The sequence below is a fragment of the Hyperolius riggenbachi genome, chromosome 8 (genome assembly GCF_040937935.1).
Source record: "Hyperolius riggenbachi isolate aHypRig1 chromosome 8, aHypRig1.pri, whole genome shotgun sequence".
In the NCBI taxonomy this organism is placed as follows: domain Eukaryota; kingdom Metazoa; phylum Chordata; class Amphibia; order Anura; family Hyperoliidae; genus Hyperolius; species Hyperolius riggenbachi.
Window position 1 is genome coordinate 283,112,132 of NC_090653.1, and position 25,373 is coordinate 283,137,504.

The 25,373-nt window shown below is 48.3% G+C and overlaps 1 protein-coding gene across 3 annotated transcripts in view; it reads right to left on the reverse strand.

Moving 5' to 3' along the window:
- CNTRL (centriolin) overlaps positions 1-25,373 on the reverse strand; it is a 171,328-nt gene that overhangs the window by 37,082 nt on the left and 108,873 nt on the right. For all 3 annotated transcript variants that reach the window (XM_068249054.1, XM_068249053.1, XM_068249055.1), the window contains 12 exons: positions 24,197-24,495; positions 19,079-19,254; positions 16,490-16,682; positions 13,666-13,796; positions 12,628-12,768; positions 12,403-12,529; positions 12,129-12,293; positions 10,865-11,024; positions 9,109-9,224; positions 4,257-4,474; positions 2,995-3,152; positions 1,111-1,184 (listed from right to left, as the gene is read on the reverse strand). In XM_068249054.1, coding sequence (XP_068105155.1) covers positions 1,111-1,184; positions 2,995-3,152; positions 4,257-4,474; positions 9,109-9,224; positions 10,865-11,024; positions 12,129-12,293; positions 12,403-12,529; positions 12,628-12,768; positions 13,666-13,796; positions 16,490-16,682; positions 19,079-19,254; positions 24,197-24,495 — 1,958 coding nt within the window. The remainder of the gene's footprint in view (positions 1-1,110; positions 1,185-2,994; positions 3,153-4,256; positions 4,475-9,108; positions 9,225-10,864; positions 11,025-12,128; positions 12,294-12,402; positions 12,530-12,627; positions 12,769-13,665; positions 13,797-16,489; positions 16,683-19,078; positions 19,255-24,196; positions 24,496-25,373) is intronic.

Sequence of the window (25,373 nt, forward strand, 5' to 3'; positions counted from 1 at the left end):
GTTTCATAAACTGAGGAGTCAGATGATTTTTGTACCGACTCCACAGCCCTGTATACTACTATGAAATGTTATATAAATGAGAAGTGTTCAAACAAACCATTAGTAATGGAACATGTATATTTATTCATGCATGGTAGACGTTTCATGGGACTTGGCCTGCTTCCTCAGGTCAATACAACAGCCTGCAAAGCTTTTGGTCAGGAGCGTGGTTACACTTCTTATTTATATAACATTTCGTAGTAGTTTATCATCAGTGTTTTTAGTACAGAAAGACGATGGTAATGCAAAAATCCAGGCTTTACAACTGTGGAGAGCAGAAAATCCTCTCAGGATGCTCAACACACCAGATCATATCAGGTTCCATTCCTGTCAGCCAAGAACAGGCAGTAGAGGCTACAGTGGGCACAGATCTCCAAACCTGGACCTCTGAAGCCTGGAAAACAGCCTAGCATCATGAATCTGGATATCTGCTGAAGGTACAAGGTTTTGGGGTCAACATTTGGTAACAGCAGCATGAATCTAACCTGCCTTGTGTCAGTAGCCCAGGAGATGGATTAATAGTATTAACATGCAGCTGACAGATCTGCAGCACTTGTGTGACATCATCATAGTGCAGAATCTCAAAGGAAAGTTTCCAGCATCATGTGGACTCCAGGCTAGTAAGAACTAAGGTATCTTTTCCATGGGCAGCCGAACTGTGTGCATGTCAGGCAGTTCAGCCTCCCGGTTGTTAGCCACAAGTGCCATTTGGCAGAAATTACATGCAGCCAAATGGCAGCGTTTGTTAACACTGTGCGTGACAAGTGGTGGCGTTACCCAGCAGCCAAGAAATGGCTCATGTCACACCTAAGGATGGCAACCACTGTGCTCAGATGCAACATCATGGAGGAGGCCACCTGCCCACCACCTGTCCTGAGCGCTAGCAAGTGCTCGGTCAGTGAACGGGAGCAAAGCACAGGTGGTGAATCCACCGCCTGCCGGTCTGATGTATAAAAAAAAGGTCTGAATAAACCAATCGGTTTCTCCCAATTTCTGGACATCAATAAATGGGAGAATCTGATTGGTTGTGCCATTCCCCTCTGTTGACAAAATCATGCCGGAGGGTCTCACCTGCTCCAGTACCCTCAGCTGATCCCGCCGGTCCGTCAGCTCCTCCTGCAGCAGCTTCAGCTCCTCCCTTCGCTCTGTAAGAAGTAAAATGCCAGGTTATAGTCCTCACCAACCCGCTCACTGCAGTTCGCTCCTCTGCAGCACTGATTGGGCTGTTGCTGATGACTACTTACTGTTCCTCATATAGTTATGGAAAGCCTCCAAATACAAATCATTAAACATCTCAAAAAAGGTTATTAAGCCAACGGGAGGCGTGCCCAACGCAAAATTTATTAAAGCGGAACTAAGGTGTAAATTCCAAAGTGAAAAATTGCCAGAATAACACTTTCTATAACCATTCCACCTCTAAAACAAAGTTTAAAAAAACCTGAAGCAAAGTTTAAAGAGAAACTCCAACCAAGAATTGAACTTTATCCCAATCAGTAGCTGATACCCCCTTTTACATGAGAAATCTATTGCTTTTCACAAACAGACCATTAGGGGACGCTGTATGACTGATATTGTGGTGACACCCCTCCCACAAGAAGCTCTGAGACCGCGGTACTTTTGACAGTTTGCCACAATGTAACAAGGTTCACAGACAGGAAATAGCTGTTTACAGCTGTCTCCAACTGCCAAAACAGCATGCAGCAGCTACATATCCTGCCCACAGTAACAATGTCACCATGTAATAAATGTCAGAATGTAAATTGGGGAGAGGAAAGATTTTACAATGGGCAAACACTGACTAAATCATTTATACATAATTATTGTAAAAATGAAGCACTTTTTTATTACATTATTTTCACTGGAGTTCCTCTTTAAACACCCCTCCCCCAAACAAAGAAAACCACAGATACGTAAGGAGAGGGGAGGCTCTGGGTCCTATAGAGCCTTTTCGTTCCTCCTACGGTCCCCGCGTTCCGCTGCTGTATCCCGTTAGCAGTCTCTGACCGATGGGTCGGAGACTGCTCACTTCTGCTGCTGCAGGAGGTTTCAGCAATCTTTGGGAGCCCAAATGCTCCCAAAGACGGGCCGCTCCGTACTGCGCATACGTGAGCACGCATTCTCGCACACGCTCAGTACGGAGCAGCCCCTCTTTGTGAGCAATCGAGCCACCAGCAGTGGAAAAAGAGAGCAGTCCCCGACCCATCGCGCACTCACACGTGCAGTACAGAGCCGCCTGTCTTTCGGGAGCACTCGGGCTCCTGAAGCCTCCCACTATGGGAGATTTGAACGGAGGAGCCTGCGGTGAAACGAGGGGACCAGGAGCGGAACGGGAAGACCTAGGTGAGTATGTTTTTTTTTAACTCGCTTCAGACTTACTTTAAGTTGTTCTGAAATAATGTTTCTTTGCAGGCTTAGAATAGCCCTGAGCAGGTCTTATTCCTGATTTTGATAGGTAGTGGCAGTTAACCATTAACCACTTATGGACCGCGGTGTTAAACCCCCCTAGTGACCAGGACATTTTTCATTAAATAGGCCACTGCAGCTTTAAGACCTCGCTGCAGGGCCGTACTTGTCATCACACAAGTACCCCCCCCCCCCCCTTTTCCCCCACTAACACAGCTTTCTGTTGGTGGGGTCAGATCGCCCCCAGGAATGTTTATTTTTTATAAATATTTATTTTTATTACATTTCCCTATTTTTTTTATTATTTTAACAGCCCTCCCTCCCCCGTCAGCCTATCACAGTGGATCACTCTTCTGTCCCCCAGGTGGACAGCCGCCCAGTACAGCGTTGCCTTAGATCGCAGTGCTGTACAGTCCTGTTAGACGGCCGATGCGCGCGCATCCCCGCTGGAATGATGGAACTCCGCCGGTCGGAAACTGTCAGACGGCGAAACCTAATGTGCCATCAGCCCGAGAGACTGCTCAGGCCAGCCGGGGATGGTGCGGCACTCACCTTGCAGTTTTTCTTGTGCAGTGCTGGCTTCCTGCGCCAATGACAGTTTCTGCTTGTTTAGCTGACTTATGTCACCCTGCAGTGTCTTGATATCGGCCTCCAGTCTCTCCAGGGTGGCAGTCGCTGTCCTCCTTCCCTCCTCTGTGTCCGCCAAATCCCTGATGGGGGAGACAAGGTAGCCAATCAATAGGTGGAGGTGCAGCATACAGCCCCTTATAGTGACCCAATCACTGGGCAGCTCTCTGTTATAATCCAGCATATCTAAGGCCTCATCGCTGATAAATGCTATCCGAGGAAGGAAAGGACTCTACTGAAGGAAGTGATTTACACCTGCATGTTGCAGCAGGTCCAGAAGGTGGCGGTCTTGTGCAGATAATTCTTGAGAATGTATTGATAGAATAAACACACTGGGGGAGACGTCCTTGATAATAAGATACTACTAAGTGTTGTATATATGAGAAGCATAGTTTCTTACCTTCTCAGAAGTATAAACCATTATTTTATGGAAGTAGTAATGTTTATTCATGCAGCGCGTTTCACAGGCCTTGGCCCGCTTCCTCAAGTCACCAACTTTTGGTCATGAACGTGAGTGCCTAAAAATAGCTATTAGGCGATCACATGACCAAAAACTTCTACAGGCACTGTGTATTGACCCGAGGAAGTGGGCCAAGACCCATGAAACGCATTGTCTACCGTGCATAAATAAACATTACTTTTTAATGTCTCTTCTGAGAAGGTAATAAATTACACTTTTCATATAAACAGAACATACGATGTTCATATATATTCTCATATATACAACATACATACTCTACTAGGATCATATCATCAAGGGCACCTCCACCAGCGTTTTTTAGTATAGTGCATACCCCATAGGGGTTTTTTTAGTTACGAGGAACTTTAGTCCTCACAATTAATCCAGGAGAGCGACCGACCAGCATCTGCACTGAAAGACCTGGGACACCGAGCGGGGATGGTTATATTCCCGCAGGCTCAGATGCTGTTTGCAAGTTTTGCAGCCCACCCTTGCGAGTATAACAATATACGTTGTGCTTACATCCCTTTGTCTAACGATACTGCACCATTCTGCTCCTGGTCTCTCTCATGCACAGAGACTTGGAGGTTACAGGTAACCATCAATGATCAAAACTTTTTCATATATTGGTAGCAGACTAGGCATGTATGGGGGTGAAGGGGAAATGCTCCCTCTAGTGGTGACTTCAGTGCATGGCATACAACACAGATAGAAAATGTGAGCTTACTTCTTAGCATGGCTGAGTTGGCTTTGCAGCTCCTCTCTACTCCCCTCTAGCTGCTCCTTTTCTGCACTCAGAGTCTCCACCTTCTCCTGCAGGGAGTTCATCTGCGTCATCAGAAGCTCAATCTCCTGGTGATCGGTCTGCAGACGCTGGCGCTGCCAGTCCAGCTCCCCGTGCAGCCGCTGCGACGTCCTGTGCAGGTTCTCCATCTCCAGCTTCCCCTGCGAGTGCGCAGACACAACACGTTACATAGCCTCATTACAGCAGCACATGCCCCGTTCATCAGCTCAGTCCTCCATGTGCTGCAATACAATGCAGACAGGGGCGTAACTAGGGGGAGGAACAACGGGGGGAGGGGAGGCAGAGGTGTGCCCCCCCCCGCCCGACTACTAACCCCTTTCTCTGATACCCCATATCAGGTGTTTTTGTGGCTACACATGTTATGGACAACAGGGGAGAGATGGCAGCACATCCTAAAACCAGGCTGCATCTGAATGACTACCAACAGAGGCGTGCAGAGCCCCCTAGAGGCAACATACACACCTTGTATTCAAAACAGATGGCTTCCGAAAGGATGGCCTCATCGCGGTGGAAGAGTCCGATACAGAATATTTTGCATGCAAACTGTTTTGGAAGCTAACGTGTGTGAAAAAAGAAAAAGGGAAAATCGAGAGCCCCCAATAGTGTATTATTGTTGGTTTGATTGTCGTATAAGTAATAAATAGTAAATTGTACTCACAAGTGTAGGTTGCCGGGTCAGGCAACCACTTGTATCACAGACGGGGAAATTGGACCTGTCCCCGCTCAGGCTAAAAGTCGCTCTCTGCGTAGAAGAAGAAAAGGGTGACCACACCCATCCACCGGGTGGATATCACGAAATGAGAAAAAACAGAGGCGCCAATAGAGTAAAATATATTCCAATTAAAACCCATTAAAATGTGGGTGGCAGTGGTGAACTTGCCTACCCCCAATGAAAAAAGGACCACTATATATGGTTAACAATATAAATTTAATCAATTTAGTACTCCAAAAACTACAATTAGTTTGCAACGCGTTTCGCGGGACACAAGCCCGCCTCCTCAGGCAAAGCACATACAAGCAGGAGCAACCCAATAGTAGTCTGTACTAGCGTGGCGCCTCTGTTCGCCACGCTAGTACAGACTACTATGCTTGTATGTGCTTTGCCTGAGGAGGCGGGCTTGTGTCCCGCGAAACGCGTTGCAAACTAATTGTTGTTTTTGGAGTACTAAATTGATTAAATTTATATTGTTAACCATATATAGTGGTCCTTTTTTCACTGGGGGTAGGCAAGTGCACCACTGCCACCCACATTTTAATTGGTTTTAATTGGAATATATTTTACTCTATTGGTGCCTCTGTTTTTTCTCATTACATGGAAGCTAACATGCTCCGTTAATGTTAATTTGGTGCATCTGTTTTGAATGCAAGATGTGTACCCTGCCTATAATTAGGCACACCTATGCTGGTAGTCATTCAGATGCAGCCTGCTTTGGGAAGCGCTGCCACCTCTCCCAGCGGTCTACACGTTATGGATGTGAAGAACCTGATGGACACACTTGTTTTATAAGCCTTGCAGGATGGACCCCCAGGCTGTGAGTATAGAAGCAGACAGGCGCCGAAGGAATAAAACAGACTAAAATTCTTTAAAAATCATATAGAGGAGGTAGCGGTGGACCGACTTCCTCCAAGCAGACACACAGAACCGTTGTTTTAAATAGTTATAGAAATTATATTTACACACTCCCGGGGTAAATATAATTTCTATGACTGCTTAAAGGACACCCGAAGTGACATGGTGAGATAGACATGGGTATGTACAGTGCCAAGCACACAAATAACTATGTAGGTATGTTAGTGGCTGACTCAGTCCTGACTCAGACAGGAAGTGACTACAGTGTGACCCTCACTGATAAGAAATTCCCCTTTTTACCTCTTTCTTGCTCTCAGAAGCCATTTTCTGCTAGGCAGCACAACTCAGCACAAGTAATCTCCCCCCCCCCCCCCCCTTTTTCTCCCCACACTCCCGGTGTAAATATAATTTCTATGACTACTTAAAGGATACCCGAAGTGACATGTGACATGATGAGATAGACATGTGTATGTACAGTGCCTAGAACACAAATAACTATGCTGTGTTCCTATTTTTCTTTTTCTGCCTGAAAGAGTTAAATATCAGGTATGTAAGTGGCTGACTCAGTCAGGAAGTGTCTACAGTGTGACCCTCATTGATAAGAAATTCCCCTTTTTATCTCTTTCCTGCTCTCAGAAGCCATTTTCTGCTTGGAAAGTGTTTTATAGTTGAAATTTCTTATCAGTGAGGGTCACACTGTATTCACTTCCTGTCTGAGTCAGGACTGAGTCAGCCACTTACATACCGGATATTTAACTCTTTCAGGCAGAGAAAGAAAAAAGGAACACAGCATAGCTATTTCTGTGCTAGGCACTGTACATACACGTCTATCTCATCATGTCACATGTCACCTCGGGTATCCTTTAAAACAGTGGTTCCCGCCGCGACACATGCTTCAGGTATGTGTCGCGGCTCTCTCGGAGGGGAGCAGCGCAGTGGAGGGAGAGCTGTGGGCAGCGGCGGAGAAGGGAGGCATCTCCCCCCCTTCTCTCACCTTAGGGTGCTCTGCCTCCCTCGCTCTCTCCTCCGATACTAAGTGTGGCGGCGCTTGGCAGCGGGCGGGACTTACCTTCCGTGTCGCTCCAAGCGCCGGCCGGAAGTTCTGGTTCTGCAGCCGCTGCTCTGGTCTGGATCAGGCCAGAGTAGTGGCAAATCATCCCGCGCCGGCGACGAGACCAGACGGAGACACGGAAGGAAAGTTCCGCCCCTCTGCCAGCCACCGCACTTCCTTCCGGAGGAGAGAGCGAGGGAGGGAGAGCACCCTGAGGTGCCGCTCTCCTTCCCTCGCTCTCTCCTCCTGGGGTGGGGGGGGGGGGCACCTGGCTACATATACTGGGCACATATATCCCTGGCTACATATACTGGGCACATATTCCTCTGGCTACATATACTGGGGACATATACCCCTGGCTACATATACTGGGCACATATACCCCTGGCTACATATACTGGGCACATATACCTCTGGCTACATATACTGGGGACATATACCCCTGGCTACATATACTGGGCACATATACCCCTGGCTACATATACTGGGTACATATACCCCTGCCTACATATCCTGGGCACATATACCCCTGGCTACATATACTGGGCCCTCTGGCTGGGGGGGGGTGTGATGCTTTCCTTGTATTGAAGGACATACATGGCTACAATTACTAGATAATTCCCTGCTATACACAAGCCTGTGGCAGATGCCTGGTCTCAGAAGAGATCTCACCTGCAGCAGCAACGGAGTCTGTATCACCCTCCACCCTCCAGAGATCTCACCTGCAGCAGCAGCACTGAGCCTGTACCACTCTCCATAGCTGCCCCATGTCCCCCTGCTATACACAAGCCTGGGGCAGCTGAGTCTGTATCACCCCCACAGCTGCCCCATGTCCCCCTGCTATACACAAGCCTGGGGCAGACGCCTGGTGTCAGCTCTCACCTGCAGCAGCAGCGACTGAGTCTGTATCACCCTCCACAGCTGCTCCATGTCCCCCTGCTATACACAAGCCTGGGGCAGACACCTGGTCTCAGCTCTCACCTGCAGCAGCAGCACTGAGTCTGTATCACCTCCACAGCTGCTCCATGTCCCCCTGCTATACACAAGCCTGGGACAGACACCTGGTCTCAGCTCTCACCTGCAGCAGCAGCACTGAGTCTGTATCACCCCCACAGCTGCTCCATGTCCCCCTGCTATACACAAGCCTGGGGCAGACGCCTGGCCTCAGCTCTCACCTACAGCAGCAGCACTGAGTCTGTATCACCTCCACAGCTGCTCCATGTCCCCCTGCTATACACAAGCCTGGGGCAGACGCTTGGTCTCAGCTCTCACCTGCAGCAGCAGCACTGAGTCTGTATCACCCCCACAGCTGCCCCATGTCCCCCTGCTATACACAAGCCTGGGGCAGCTGAGTCTGTATCACCCCCACAGCTGCCCCATGTCCCCCTGCTATACACAAGCCTGGGGCAGCTGAGTCTGTATCACCCCCACAGCTGCCCCATGTCCCCCTGCTATACACAAGTCTGGGGCAGCTGAGTCTGTATCACCCCCACAGCTGCCCCATGTCCCCCTGCTATACACAAGCCTGGGGCAGCTGAGTCTGTATCACCCCCACAGCTGCCCCATGTCCCCCTGCTATACACAAGCCTGGGGCAGCTGAGTCTGTATCACCCCCACAGCTGCCCCATGTCCCCCTGCTATACACAAGCCTGGGGCAGCTGAGTCTGTACCACCCTCCACAGCTGCCCCATGTCCCCCTGCTATACACAAGCCTGGGGCAGCTGAGTCTGTATCACCCCCACAGCTGCCCCATGTCCCCCTGCTATACACAAGCCTGGGGCAGACGCTTGGTCTCAGATCTCACCTGCAGCAGCAGCACTGAGTCTGTATCACCCTCCACAGCTGCTCCATGTCCCCCTGCTGTACACAAGCCTGGGGCAGACGCCTGGTCTCCGCTCTCACCTGCAGCAGCACTGAGTCTGTACCACCCTCCACAGCTGCTCCATGTCCCCCTGCTATACACAAGCCTGGGGCAGCTGAGTCTGTATCACCCCCACAGCTGCCCCATGTCCCCCTGCTATACACAAGCCTGGAGCAGACGCCTGGTCTCAGCTCTCACCTGCAGCAGCACTGAGTCTGTATCACCCCCACAGCTGCTCCATGTCCCCCTGCTATACACAAGCCTGGAGCAGACGCCTGGTCTCAGCTCTCACCTGCAGCAGCAGCGACTGAGTCTTCTCCAGCTCGTTTATCTTCTGCTCGTGCTGCAGTTTAAGCCCCTGAAGCTCGTTGTCCTCGAGCTGCTGCATCTCCAACACATGTTTCAGCTCTGCCAGAAGAGAGAGAAATATGATAAAACAAGGGACACCAAGGGGTAGAATATCCAACATGCACAACTTACTGCCAGAAATGCCCCTCTCTCACTACGTATGTGCGTGCGCACACATCACATCCTCCCCTACCAGGCTCTCCCTCACCTTCAACTCACTCAACCAGGACTTAAAGGACACCTGATGTAAGAGGGATATGGAGGCTGCCATTATGCACATTGCCTGGCTGTCCTGCTGATCCTCTGCCTCTAATACTTTCAGAGATAGGCCCTGAACAAGCATGCAGCAGGTCAGGTGTTTCTGACATAAATCTGACAAGAATAGCAACATGCTTGTTTGGGATTCAGACGCTACTGACCAGAAAGATCAGCAGGGCTGCCAGGCAACTGGTATTGTTTCAAAATAAATAAATATGACAGGCATATACCTCTCACTCCAGGTTCCCTTTAAAGACCCATCAGTTCAACATAACTCCATCCTTTTACCTTAGACTTAACCCCCCCCCCCCCTTTGGAGTTCCTCTCCCCCTACTCCTTAGATTGTATTGTAAGCCTATCCAGCAGGGCCATCCTCCCAGTGTGCTCTTCCCCGCCACCATATGGACTCAGTGACTCATCTGCTATACTTCCTTCTACATTGTTACATCAGTATTCTGTGCACCATTGTTGAATGCTTTAATGTCCCCGTGTAACATTGTTTGATGCTCTAATGTCTCCCTTATCTATTGTACAGCACTACGTAATATGTTAGCACTTTATAAAGTATAATAATAATAACATTAGCATCTCATAGACCATGTCTTGTGAAGAAGCAGTGAGAGGAGTGACCTGTCCTCCTCTATCCACTCCATTTTATGCAGAGCTTCAGCCGAGGTCTGGCCTGTAATAACACACTCCTACATAACTAGATCCACGGGAGACAAATACAGCAATAGTCAGTATAGAGCAGGGGTATCAAACGCAATCACGTAACATTACGTAAGGGGCCAAAATGTGACACATAGTCCAAGTCGTGGGCCAAATTATTAAGATTTAACATTTACTGAACAGGCTCAAACTAAGGGGGTCTGCTCCTCCCCCTTCTGCAGAGTAGCGCAGTGGAGCAGGTTTATAATTTACCTGCTGCCATGCTCCTCTGATCTTCCTGACAGCCACATGCTCTATGCTACATACCTTCAGCTCCTGAGGCATGTCACGTGATCAGAAGCTGGAGGTATGCAAGTATAGAGCGTGCAGCTGCTGGGAAAACCAGGCACGATGCATCGCTGGGGCAGGCATATCTTACACTGCACCACTGTGCTACTCTGCGATGTAGTTCGGGTATGGGTTCGGATCCTGGGAGAGGGTCCCCATGCTTATTTTGTTGGTTATTGCTGCACCCCAGCTCAAACTGACAAGGTTTTTTGAAGCTCTCAAGGGCCACATAAAATGGCAAGGAGAGCTGCATTCGGCACGCGGGCCTTGAGTAAGACACTCCAGTGGTATAAAGTAATACTGTACTGTATACAGCTTCCCCTCTCCCCCCAGTGACCAGGAGGGGGCAGCGGAAACCTCTGTACAGTACAGTATAAGGAAATCAGTGGTCAGCTACACCCCGAGATGAGATCATTGCAGCCACAGATGTGTAGATATATTATTACCAGTCTTTTGCTTGTGGATCTCAGAGGAAAATTTCTGCACTTTCTCCTCTTCCAGCATCACTTCCTGTTTCAGAGCAGCGAGCTGCGACCGCTTCTCGTTCAGCTGAGCGTTGGCTTCCCCTTTCTGAACACTTAAATCATCCAGGATAGCCTTCACTTCCTATGACCAGAGAAGAGCAAAGATGCTGAATTTGCAGTTATAAATGGGCAAAACATAGAAGGAGCAAACTGGATGTCACATTGCAACGTGGCTCCAACAACAGGTCTACCACACTGTAACACGGCTCCAGCGACACTGCTGCCAACTCCAACCACATGGCTGCCACACTGTAACATGGCTCCAACCGCATGGCTGCCACACTGACAGACTTATCCATTGACGGCCAACATTAAAGAGAATCTGTATTGTTAAAATCGCACAAAAGTAAACATACCAGTGCGTTAGGGGACATCTCCTATTACCCTCTGTCACAATTTCGCCGCTCCTCGCCGCATTAAAAGTAGTCAAAAACAGTTTTTAAAAGTTTGTTTATAAACAAACAAAATGGCCACCAAAACAGGAAGTAGGTTGATGTACAGTATGTCCACACATAGAAAATACATCCATACAGTATACAGCCTTCCTTTTGAATCTCAAAAGATCATTTGTGTGTTTACCTTCTGTCCCCTGCAGCTCTCATGCACTGAATAGTGACAGGCTGATCGTTTCTTCCTGCAGACAGCTCTGCCAATGTCTGTAATTCCTCAGTATGTGTCAGCCAGCTCCTTTCACAGCCTAACAGAGGAGGATTTTTATCCAGCTCTCTTCTCTCACTGATATCAGAGAGCAGAGACGCTGGTGGCTTATCACACACACGGGCGTGTGCATAGAGGGGCCTGGAGAGGGGGCGTGCATAGCAGATCACACTGAAGAGTTGGCAGCCTTCCAGGCACAGGTCAACAAGTCCGACAGGGGAAAGATACATTGATTTATTACAGAGACGGTGAAAGTAGAAAGTGCTGCAGTAAGCCAGAGCACATTAGAATAGGTTTAGGAACTTGTAGGATGGTAGAAAACAGGATGAAATGTTTGTTACAGAGTCTCTTTAATGCCTCATTCACACTATTTTCGCTTCTGTCCACTTTTTATCAGCACATCAATGTTACAGACCTGTTGCTGAAAAGAGGACAGAAGTCCACTAGTGTGAATGAGGCGTAAGTCTTTTAATATTTCAGGTTTACAATATAATTTCCAGATGTGGTGCCTGAAAGCTTCATGTTTCACCTTTATCTCTTGTCTCCTTTCAACCAGTTCCATCTCCCCATCCCGGAGAACCTCCTTCAGATCGGCCTTCTTCTGCTCAATGTGGTCCTGAAGTAGATGGAGCTCCTCCTTCTTCTGGCCTAGCAGCCTATCCAGCTGCACAACTTCCTCCTGCTGTGCCGAGATCTGCAGAAGCAACGACAACAGCCGTGATGTCTCTGACTGCAGGAGGTCTCTGCGGTAGCAGAATAAGAAACGCCATAGGAAGGTCAAGTCAATCATGTTTTCTGCTTACCTGATAGTTTATCTTCTCCAGCATCATCTTCTTATCTGTAAGAAGCTTCTCCGCTTCCTTCAGGGTCTGCAGATGCTGATCCTCCCTCCCTTCCGCCACCTGAATCTCCTCCTGCAGCTTCTGAAGACTGGAAAGCAGACAAATTCAGCCCATAAGAACCTCCTTGCTGCCGGATTCAGTAAACAGAAGAATGAATCGGTAAGGTGTACGGGTATCACACACTACCTGTCAGTCATGGTCTGGAGTTTGTGGTTCAGGGACTGGAATTCGGCATCCTTTGTGGACATGACGCTGTTTATCTCCTGCAGGATGTTCTCCTGCTCCACCCTGTGCTGCTCCAGGTCTTTGGCGTTGGCTTGCAGCATCCTGAAACAGATAAAATATTACACACATAGAAATCCAGGACTTGTTAGGGAAGATGGGGAACATAGCATTAGAGGGTCTGCCACTCTTATAGCTCTGAGGTTGTTTTGTAGAACCTGGCCCATCCTCATATAGGTCAATGTTATTAGGATCAATCCTCTACCAGTGTGAGGACTGCAGGCCCTGGGAGTTATCCCTAGCCTCCCCCTAACAAGCAATGGGGACAGGGGGGCACCTTCACAGACAAGCCACAGGGACGGAGGACCTCTGCCGAGCTACAGGAGGTGCCCTCCAGCGACAAGCCAGAAGCCATCAAGGAGCCATGGGGACTGGGGCCCTAAGCCAACAAGCCACAGGGGTTGGGGGGGCCTTCACCGCCAATCCACAGGGACAGGGGCCTCTGAAAAGCCACAGGGAGCACCCTCCACTGACAAACCATGGAGATTGGGGCCCCGGCCAACAAGCCATAGGGACTGGGAGGGCCTTCATCACCAAGCCACAGGAACGGGGTCCTCTGCCAAGCCACAGTGACAGGGAACTCAGCCAAACCACAGGGACGGAGAAACACCCTCCACTGACAAGCCACGGGGATCGCCCTCCTCAACAAGCTATGGCGACCACCCTCCATTAACGAGCAACTGGGACGGGCCTTCAACGACAAGCCACGAGGTGGTAGTGGTTCCTTCCTCAACAAAGCCATGGGGAAGGGGGCCTCTTGGGCAGGCACAAACATAAATGCTCAGGGAAACCTATCATACAGGCTTATAGATAATCCTGAGGGTAACTGGATGAAGTGTGTCCCCCTTGGCCATTCACAGCTCTCAGCGTCCCTATTCACAGGAGCGGGAATGGATGAGTGTGAAGGGTGCTCAGATGTCAATCACAGCCTCTGTGACATACCGCAGCTGCTGATTGGCTTTCACAAGATTCACCGCCGTCTCCTCCGCCCGTCTCTCCAGCTCTTCCGCGTCGCTCTCCGTCTGAGATAACCGTTTCTTCGCTGTCGTGTATCTTTCGATCAGATCTGCTGTCTGGGGACAGAGAATTACACAATGACAGAATTTACCACTGAAAGGTACTGAGATTGTAAAACACATTAAAGGGCCGGGACCCACAGGAGCGGATTCCACCGAGCATTGCAATCGCTGGGGACTCCAAAAGCGCCGGGCTAAAGAAAGTCAATGGAGGGGATTCCACAGGAGTGATTGCGGTTTCCAGACATCCCAATCGCGCGTCCTGCAGCATTTTTATAGCGTGTGCTCTTAGTAGAGGGTTGCTGCAAAGTCGCTGTATAAAGTGATTTTACTACCAAAAGCCACAAAAATAAACTGCAAATTGCTGTACAATTGATATCATTTAATAAAAAAAAAAATTTAAAAAATAATTTCAAAAGTGCCGGAAAGTGCTCTAAAAAAACCAAAAAGAACAGCAGTAAAAATCACTACCAAAAGTGCTGAGCGATTGCATTGCGCCTTCTAGTGGGCCCAGGCCTGAGGGCTTTTGGAACTCTTGCTGTACACCAGCTGCAGCGCTGAGATTTGTGTTAAATTGTAATCGCGCTGCATGCAGCATTTTCACTTTCAAGCCCTGATGAGTGCGCATGCACAAAAAGCGTAGGAAGGAGCTACAGGCGTTGGAGAGTCGGGTCATTGTTACGATATTCTTGTTTTAACTGGGACCATGTGAGTGCATTAGTTTTTACATTTTTTTTTAAATAAATATACATTTTTACGCTATGAGAAGCTCTTCAGTTGATAGGTGGCATGAAACTGTTGCTCTTATGGTGATCCATCTGCTTGAAGTTTTACTGTGGGCGATTACCAGGATGATCTAAGCGAGTCTGCTGTCTTATAGCTTGGACAGCTATAGATCAGGTGAGAGGCCACGTGTGTTGGTGAAAGATTTACATGAACCAGGGAGAGTGTGGAATCCGAGGTGTTCATTGCTGTCTGTGATCTGGCAGCCATGTTATGCGGTGAGGACCTATGAGACCCTGTGCTGTGGTGGATATACACTCGGATATTATTTGCTAACACTGGGTGTTTGGGAAAAGGCAATATATTTATACAGTATCACGCTATGGTCTGTCTTTGTTTCCTTTGAGTGACATCACTGCAGGAAGATTTTGCTTCTGTCTATGTGAGCGCAGCATCTTGGAGGAGTCAAAACGTCAGCATCTTGGAGGAGTCAGAACGTACATCTTTTGCTTATGATTGAGGCTGCGATCCAAGGACCCTTTTTTTTCTATTCAGCTAAGTAAAAAGGACTGAAGTTGTTGAACATTGGGATTGCTTGTGTGAGCGCGCATATACATAGTATTTGGCCCCTTGAGGGCTTGTTCACACTGCAGGCGGTTTCGGGGTTTTTTCGGCCGTGTGCGGATTTTAAACCCCCCCCCCCCCGACCGCCTGGCCAATGAATGTCTATGAGAAGGTAATATCAGCGCGGGTTGTGCGCGGTGCGGCTAGGAAAGGGGTGCGTGTTCCATTTTCGGGGCGATTCCGCCTCAAAGGTGCAGGAAAATCGGAAAACGTGTACAAAAACGCGCTATAAAGCGATTGTGTTCGTGTTTTTAAGAATAAATACACTGTACTTATTCTTTTCCGGGTCGAAGAGTTCACTTCCTGACTTGCATCAGGGAGTGAATTACAAAACCGCTCTGAAAAAACACTTAGAAAACCGCTAACCACAAAAACGAATCGCCCACCCAGGCCCCGGGAATCAGAAAAAACCCCCAAAAGACGCCTCAAAAACCGCCCAACGCAGACGGACACGAGAACGGAACGCAATGTGAACAAGGCCTGACACTTGGGTTACCCGGTTTTACCGCAGAGTGACGCAATGGCAATGCAAGTAAATGGGGCGATGCCCCGGAGGGATCCAATCCGCTGGAATCCTGGCGCTCAGCCTGCAGTGCGTTACCGCAAGCACTGCGCTTACCACACGGAGCTTGGGGTAATGGAAGTCTATGGACGGGGCAAATAATGTAAACAATGGAGAGCGGAGTGGCGCAGTGCTTGGGAGCCGCCTAGCAGGGAGTACGTCATTGAGCCAGGGCGGGGTATGGGGTGGGGGGGGCACTGTGCATATGACCTTATTGGCGCACTCTGCTGCAGGATCACATGACTGTAGTTTCTTGCGTTGCACCCCAACGCAAAAAGACAAGTGTAAATCCAGCCTGAAGGAACGTACAAAAATGCACATTCCTTGAAAAACTATTGGAAAATCACTTTGTACATTTTATAAATGTGAACCAGGCCTTGGGCTAGGAGTACACTAGAGCTATTTCAGCTGCGCTTTGGGATCGCCGATGATCCCAGAAAGTGCTATGCCAATAAAAGTGTAATCCTAGTGGTGCGATTGCAATCAGGCCAAATCTCAGTCGCGGGTCCGGCAGCATTTGTGTTGCGTTTGCAATCCAGTCATCAGATTGCCTATACAGTATCTGATTGGCTGCAATCTTGCATATACTGGAAGATGTGCCTGATGTTGGATGATCGTTATTGATTGGGCCACATCCTGTGGTGATCAGTGATTGCTTTACTGCTAGCGATGGCCAATCAAATGCTAATGATTCTGGCTTGCATGTATATTTAATACAACTCGGAATTCGAGTTAATTTTGATTCCAATTCCCAATTCCAGGCCTCATACAATTCGGTTTGTATTTTGCATGCAATCCACAATTTCTAGCGTCTCATGACCATCTTGTGTTTCTGCCGTACCTTTTCCCGAGTGTTCTTCAGCTCAGTCTCCGCCTCCGCCAGCAGCCGGTCCGCCTCTCGGAGCTCCGCCCTTCTCTTCAGCAGTGTTTTCTCCAGGCATTCAATCTCGTCCTCTATGTTATCGTGATGCTGCAGCGACTGTTCCAGCTCCATATCTGTGATGAGGGTGTCCAGATGCCCATCCATGAAGTTCCTGTACAGGGAGAACACGCCAAGAATACGTCACATGGAGAGGACTCTCCACCAGAGGTCCACCAGCCTCTAAGTTACCTTCTCACCATCCTCCACCAAAGGTCCACCAGCCTCTATGTTACTTTCTCACCATCCTCCACCAGAGGTCCACCAGCCTCTACGTTACCTTCATACCATCCTCCACCAGAGGTCCACCAGCCTCTACGTTACCTTCTCACCATCCTCCACCAGAGGTCCACCAGCCTCTACGTTACCTTCTCACCATCCTCCACCAGAGGTCCACCATCCTCTACGTTACCTTCATACCATCCTCCACCAGAGGTCCACCAGCCTCTATGTTACCTTCTCACCATCCTCCACCAGAGGTCCACCAGCCTCTATGTTACCTTCTCACCATCCTCCACCAGAGGTCCACCAGCCTCTACGTTACCTTCTCACCATCCTCCACCAGAGGTCCACCAGCCTCTATGTTACCTTCTCACCATCCTCCACCAGAGTGCAGGGAGAACACGTCAGGAACACGTCACATGGAGAGAACTCTCCACCAGCCTTTAAGTTACCTTCTCTCCCCCCTCACATGGGGAGGCTGGCATTTTTGGTGTGGACTTAAAGGACAACTGTAGCAAGAGATATGGAGGCTGCCATGTTTATTTCCCTTTAACCACTTGAGGACCGAAGGCTTACACCCCCTAGTGACCAGGCTATTTTTTATAATTATTTAGGCCACTGCAGCTTTAAGGCCATACTGCAGGGCCACACAACTCAGCACACAAGTGATTCTCCCCCCCCCCCCCTCTTTTCTGCCCATTTTGGTTTATTTCCCACCCTCCCTCCCCCCGGCAGCCAATGCCAGCGATCGGGGATCAGCCTATGAGAGCCGATCGCTCTCTGAGCCTCCCAGGGGGACAGCCAAGTGTCACGGCTGTACATTGTAAATAGATGGCGGTTTCGCCGTCTAACAGTCTCCTAGCGGTGATCGCCGCTGGGAGAATGATGGCGGAGCGGAGCTCCATCATTCAAGCGGAGATGTGCGTGCGATCTCCTGCAAAACCCTGCGCCAGGACTTCACGCCAATTGGCTTTGAGCGGTCCTGGGGCTGCCGCCGCGTCCAAGCCAATGGGCGTGGAGCGGTTGGCAAGCAGTTAAGCAATACCAGTTGCCTGGCAGCCCTGCTGATCCTCTGCCTCTAAAACTTTCAGCCATAGCCCCTGAGCGAGCATGCAGCAGATCAGGTGTTTCTGACATTATTGTCAGATCTGACAAGATTAGCTGCATGCTTGTGTCTGGTGTGATTCAGACACTACTGCAGCCTAATAGACCAGCAGGGCTGCCAGGCAACTGGTATTGTTTAAAAAGAGATAAATAAGTCAGCCTTCATATACCTCTAGATACAGTTGTCCTTAAGGGGCAATTCTGGCACAGGACAACTTTTTAGAACAAGCTATGGCTCAGTTCCTGGAAGGGCAAAGCACAACAGGTTAAAGGAAACCTAACGTCATTTAAAAAAAAAAAAGCCAGTTTAAAGGGGCACTATGGCGAAAATTTTTGAAATTTAAAATATGTGCACATAAACAAATAAGTAGTAAGTTTTTTCCAGAGTAAAATGAGCCATAAATTACTTTTCTCCTATGTTGCTGTCACTTACAGTACGTAGTAGAAATCTGACAGAAGTGACACGTTTTGGACTAGTCCATTTCTTAATGGGGGATTCTCAAGGATTTATTTATTTCCAAAACCAATTAGTAAATGTCAGTTGCTCTGTCCAACTGCCAAAAAACTGTGTAGCGAGCAGGGAAGCTGGCCAGCATCATTGTTTAAATCCTTTTTAGGGAATATCTTTATAAAGAATAAAAGCCTTGTTGTGAATCCCCTATAAAGAGATGGACTAGTCCAAAACCTGTCACTTCTGTCAGATTTCTACTACCTACTGTAAGTGACAGCAACATAGGAGAAAAGTAATTTATGGCTAATTTTACTCTGGAACACATGTACTTCTTATCTATGTTTGCACATATTTTAAACTTTACAATTTTTCGCCATAGTGCCCCTTTTACTCACCTGAGGCTTCTACTGGCCCCCTGCAGCCGCCCTGTGCCGTGACAAACCGATCCTCTGCTCCCCCGCAGCGACCCAGATTAGTTTTTGAGGACGTTTTCAGGAGGTGCAATAAAGTAATCTGAATCCCGTGACAGATATACCTCCCCCTGACTGGAGATACCAAATTATTCTGGTTTGCATGCAAATTAAAGGCAGATTATATGCAGCTGTAATTGGGCCATTCAAAACAACTTCCTGCCTATTTGGACAGGCCCAACCCCCAAGAATCATACAATTTGCATGCAATACAGATTGATTAGAGTCTCGCTGACCATCTCTAGATGCTGCGTATCTGCTCACCTGCGCTGGCGTTTCTGGGCTGCGCTGCGCAGATCTTCTGCCTCCCTCCTCAGTGCTTGTTTGCGATGCTCCAGTTCTTCTATATCACCTGCTAGTCGCGCCTTTTCCCTCTTGTCTCTCTGGCGGCGGGACTTCAGGTGATCGATGATGTCTTCCAGGCGGGTAATTTCGTGTTCCTATAAAACAGACGTCATCATCAGCAAACATGACGAGTATTCGCCAGACGCATGCTATTACTTTCTTTACGGAAGGAGTGTGACGAGCAGAGACTGTCAAGAAATGCTGATATTTCTGCCATGCATGCAAATGTTATGCAAAGTGGAAGCCGCTTTGAACCGGACCAATCAAATTAACTTCCAGACAATTTTGATTGTCCTAATAACAGGCTGCCTCCAATTAGCTTCTTACCTACAAAGTCTAGCCATAAGTAAGGTCCTGCAGTGAAAAGAACAATGAATAAAATTGCTTATTTTTTACAATATTCATTTACAGATTATTTAGTCAGTGTTTGCCCATTGTAAAATCTTTCCTCTCCCTCCTGATTTATATTCTGAAATGTATCACTGGTGGTGACACTTATTAGTTCTGCCAGGTGATCTGTACGGAATGTTCGTTACTGAGAGTTCTATGCACAGAGGAGGATTCTGCTTACTTGGCACAAAGCTTGGAAAAAGCTGTTATTTCCCAGAATGCAATGAGGTTCACAGACAGGAAACTGTCAGGACCATGGTCATGACATCACACTGTGGGAGGGGTTTCACCACAATATCAGCCATACATACCCGCCTGATGATCTATTAGAGAAAAGGTAAAGATTTCTGGTGGGGAAAGGGGGTATCAGCTATTGATTGGGATGACTTCAATCCTTGGTTACAGTTCCTCTTAAAGGTGGCCATACACTGTTCGATTTCTTCCAACTATGCTTGATTAATCAATTTTGGGCCAAAATGGATCAAATTTGGTCAATATGGCCAGACGAAAGATATGGCTTGATCAGTGGTGGGTCAGGAGCGGCGTTCCATATCGGGATGAGCGACACAGCGGTGTAGGTATCGACATTTATACTCACCTATCCACTGGCCCGCTTTCCGTGTCATCGCTCCATAGCCCCTGGGTGCTCCTTCCTGTGTCTTCTCTCCTGGGGCGCCTGTGTCATATGACAAATGCTAGAGGATGAACATTTGTTGCCTTTAGTGTGCGGCCTCTAGTGTTAGGCATTGGACACAAGCCCTGTTGGGAGAGGATAGGGAGGAGCGCCCGGCAGATGCAAGAAAACGCACACCGGTGGACAGGTGAGTGTAAGCTCCGGTGCCTACGCTCTGCATGGAGACCTGGGGAGCCTGGCATCCATGCTGAAACCTATGGAAAATGTGTGTACTGTGTGTGCAGGGAATCTGTCGGCCACAACGGCTAGCAAACGGCCAGCTTTACTGTCTCCCACCCCGAAGCAAAGCAGTTTGTTTCGGCGCTCAGTGCAGAAGCTGGGCGGCGTTAGAGCAGTAATGCTATAGTGTCTGCCCCACACAAGGGTGATTCAGGGCTCCGGCGATCGCTGGACCCCTTATTGCTTCTCCCTCCGAGTTGCTACGACTTGGAGGGGGAACAGTATTTAAAGCCGCCAGGAAATTGAGAGGCAGCAGGGAGTCCGTCATTCAGCTCACGGAACCAGCTCAGCGGTGGACGTATACATACGTATAAGCCAGGGGTGCTTTAAGCGTATTGGGGCGTCTCGTGCACCCCGGGGGTGCTGTAGGGGTATTAGGGCATGTCCCTTTGTGCCAAAATACAATGAAATATTTAACAGAAATCAGGGGGGGGGGGGGGGGGATAATGCAGGTAGGCAGAGCTGGGAACTAAAGCAGATAAAAGAATCCAGCAGGGGGAGGGTCAGCTGTAATAATGGGCGGAGCAGGTAGGCACCACTGGAGTCTACTTGAGATACCCCTGCAGGGGAGGTTAGCCGCTTATAATAGCTGAAGCAGGTGATAGGAGAAGGGAATGCAAGAGTGCAGAGATCTCACCGCCAGAGTAGCTGAGAGAAGATTCAAGCAGCGGGAGGGGAGACCCCTTCTAATGGGTGCAGCAGTTGTGCAGAGCCAGGACTCAGAAGTGCAGAGATTTTACCACTGGAGTCCCCGAAAAGATAGAAGCAGCCAGCAGGGGAAGGGGGGAGGATTGTCCCTAGGTAATGGGTGTTCAGGTGTGTAGAGATGGGAACCTAGAAACGCCGAGATCTCACCACCACAATTCCTGAAGGATAGAAGAGTTTGTTAGGTAACTTATTTCTTCAGCACCCACCCAGCACTGGAATACCAATTGTATGTGGAACAGCATTTGAATTGGTGCCATTGACAGGAAAAACTTCCCCTCACATATTTTCATACTAACCCTAACACTGAACAGGAAATGAGCGGAACCTCTCCTAGAAGGGCTCAGACAACACTGAAATCCTGCCCTGCTACCAAACGCTAAACTATAATGTGTGTGTGTGTGTGTGTGTGTGTGTGTATAGTGTAGTGTGTGTGTGTGTGTGTGTGTGTGCGTGTGTGTGTGTGTGTGTATAGTGTGTGTGTGTGTGTGTGTGTATAGTGTGTGTGTGTGTGTGTGTGTATGTGTGTATGTGTGTATGTGTGTGTGTGTGTGTATGTGTGTGTGTGTGTGTGTGTGTGTGTGTATATATATTTTTTTTTTTTTATTAATTACACACACACACACACACACACACACACACACACACACACACACACACACACACACACACACACACACACACACACACACACATGTACTGTATATTTGTCTGAGATCTACAAAATGTGTTGCATTTAGAGTTTTAAAAGGACAACTATAAAAGTTAGCTGAAATTCTAAATGCCACATACATGTTGTACTTTGTACTGGTTGAACTCGATGGACGTATGTCTTTTTTCAACCAAAATAACTATGTAACTACAGTATATTTCCAGTAAATACTAGCAAATAGCAATACAAGGGCTTTCATCTTTTCATTTGTAAGAAGGAAAAATGACAGAGAAGAGTTCTCACTGTGGGCATTACAATGGAGGATTGTGTCCAGCACATCCAGCATACAGAGAACAGTTCTCACTGTGGGCATTACAATGGAGGACTGTGTCCAGCACATCCAGCATACAGAGAACAGTTCTCACTGTGGGCATTACTATGGAGGACTGTGTCCAGCACATCCAGCATACAGAGAACAGTTCTCACTGCGGGCATTACTATGGAGGACTGTATCCAGCACATCCAGCATACAGAGAACAGTTCTCACTGTGGGCATTACAATGGAGGACTGTGTCCAGCACATCCAGCATACAGAGAACAGTTCTCACTGTGGGCATTACAATGGAGGACTGTGTCCAGCACATCCAGCATACAGAGAACAGTTCTCACTGTGGGCATTACTATGGAGGACTGTGTCCAGCACATCCAGCATACAGAGAACAGTTCTCACTGCGGGCATTACTATGGAGGACTGTATCCAGCACATCCAGCATACAGAGAACAGTTCTCACTGCGGGCATTACTATGGAGGACTGTGTCCAGCACATCCAGCATACAGAGAACAGTTCTCACTGTGGGCATTACAATGGAGGACTGTGTCCAGCACATCCAGCATACAGAGAACAGTTCTCACTGCGGGTATTACAATGGAGGACTGTGTCCAGCACATCCAGCATACAGAGAACAGTTCTCACTGTGGGCATTACTATGGAGGACTGTGTCCAGCACATCCAGCATACAGAGAACAGTTCTCACTGCGGGCATTACTATGGAGGCCTGTGTCCAGCACATCCAGCATACAGAGAACAGTTCTCACTGTGGGCATTACTATGGAGGACTGTGTCCAGCACATCCAGCATACAGAGAACAGTTCTCATTGCGGGTATTACAATGGAGGACTGTGTCCAGCACATCCAGCATACAGAGAACAGTTCTCACTGTGGGCATTACAATGGAGGACTGTGTCCAGCACATCCAGCATACAGAGAACAGTTCTCACTGTGGGCATTACAATGGAGGACTGTGTCCAGCACATCCAGCATACAGAGAACAGTTCTCACTGCGGGCATTACTATGGAGGACTGTATCCAGCATACAGAGAACAGTTCTCACTGCGGGCATTACTATGGAGGACTGTATCCAGCATACAGAGAACAGTTCTCACTGCGGGCATTACAATGGAGGACTGTGTCCAGCACATCCAGCATACAAAGAACAGTTCTCACTGCGGGGAGTAATTTGGAGGACGGTGTCCAGCACATCCAGCATACAGAGAACAGTTCTCACTGCGGGCATTACTATGGAGGACTGTGTCCAGCACATCCAGTATACATAGAACAGTTCTCACTGTGGGTATTACTATGTAAATAATCATCACCTGCAGTGCAGCTCTGTATGTGTGCCTGTCTGAGTGTGTCTCTCTCTGCCACGCAGTCTAAACTAAACAGTTTACAGCCAGGGAGAAGTGTAACCTAGCTACATATTACAGCTCTGACCCCCCCCCCCCCCTCCGATGCAATTATTACATTTAACTGGGTAAACAAAGCCTTTCTTCCCCACATAGGGTGTACAGAGATACCTCTGAAAAGCATTTTAATGTTGCTGGGTAAAAAAAACTCCATAGGAATGTGGGTTTTACAGAAAAAAACGGTTTCTTTAATTGTTCTTTAAGTCTGAAAAAAAGCTTCTTTTTTTTTTAAAGACACCACTTGTGTCTTCAGTGGGGAGGTAAGTCCACCACCCCCCCTTTCAAACAGCTTTTCATATATTTTATACTATTGGCACCTTTGTTTGTACCCACTATTATACTATTTTTATCCACCCTTGGTGGAGGGGTGTCACCCCATTTCTGCTACAAAGAGCAACTTTGTAACACAAGTGGGGTCAGTTTGTTCTACCCAACCACTTGATGCCTTTGAGGAAACCCTGGTTTACTCTACCTTGAATGAATACACTTCTTGCGTTCAGCACATACTACACTATACCTGGCTCTAATGCAGCAATTGGCTGTTCTCTGCCAGAGACAAGGATGACCAGAAACACCCGAGACCACTCCTGTTACCCTCATACACAGTGAGTGCCAAATACGGTAACTCACCAGATTGTGGTGGGCGGAGACGTTGCAGTGCAGAATTCCGGCCGGAATGACCGGGACGGTAAAATGAGGAGGAGGAGGACCATAAACAAACTGAGTGCCAAGAGGAGGGGGCCCGTATATAACAGTGCCAGAGGCCACCGGTGTCCCTGTGGAGGGAGGGGGAGGTCCATAAATCACTGTGCCTTGTGGGACTGGAGTACCATCAGGGAACACTGTGTAGATGACGGAGCCGGGGGGAGGGGCAAGAGGGCACGGAGCTCCATCACTGTCACTGTGCGTCCCGCCATCAACTCCATCACCTGCCAGGAAAAGAAAAACAACCCATCAAATTACAAGACCAGCACAACCCATTATTATTTATTTATTGTATTTATAAAGCGCCGACATATTACGCAGCGCTGGACACTAGTTTAGGTTACAGACAATATTTAGAGGTGATATACAGCAATATGACAATACAGGAATACATGCAAACCAGGTCACACAGCACAGTATGAGTACAAGGTAATGCTTAGTCACTGGAGGGGAGCATGGAGATCACACAGCACAGTATGAGTACAAGGTAATGCTTAGTCAGTCACTGGATGGAGCATGGAGATCACGCAGCACAGTAGGAGTACAAGGTAATGCTTAGTCACTGGAGGGGAGCATGGAGATCACACAGCACAGTATGAGTACAAGGCAATGCTTAGTCACTGGATGGAGCATGGAGATCACACAGCACAGTATGAGTACAAGGCAATGCTTAGTCAGTCACTGGATAGGAGCATGGTGATCACACAGCACAGTATGAGTACAAGGTAATGCTTAGTCACTGGATGGAGCATGGAGATCACACAGCACAGTATGAGTACAAGGCAATGCTTAGTCACTGGATGGAGCATGGAGATCACACAGCACAGTATGAGTACAAGGCAATGCTTAGTCAGTCACTGGATGGAGCATGGAGATCACACAGCACAGTATGAGTACAAGGCAATGCTTAGTCAGTCACTGGATGGAGCATGGAGATCACACAGCACAGTATGAGTACAAGGCAATGCTTAGTCAGTCACTGGATAGGAGCATGGAGATCACACAGCACAGTATGAGTACAAGGCAATGCTTAGTCACTGGATGGGGCATGGAGATCACACAGCACAGTATGAGTACAAGGTAATGCTTAGTCACTGGATGG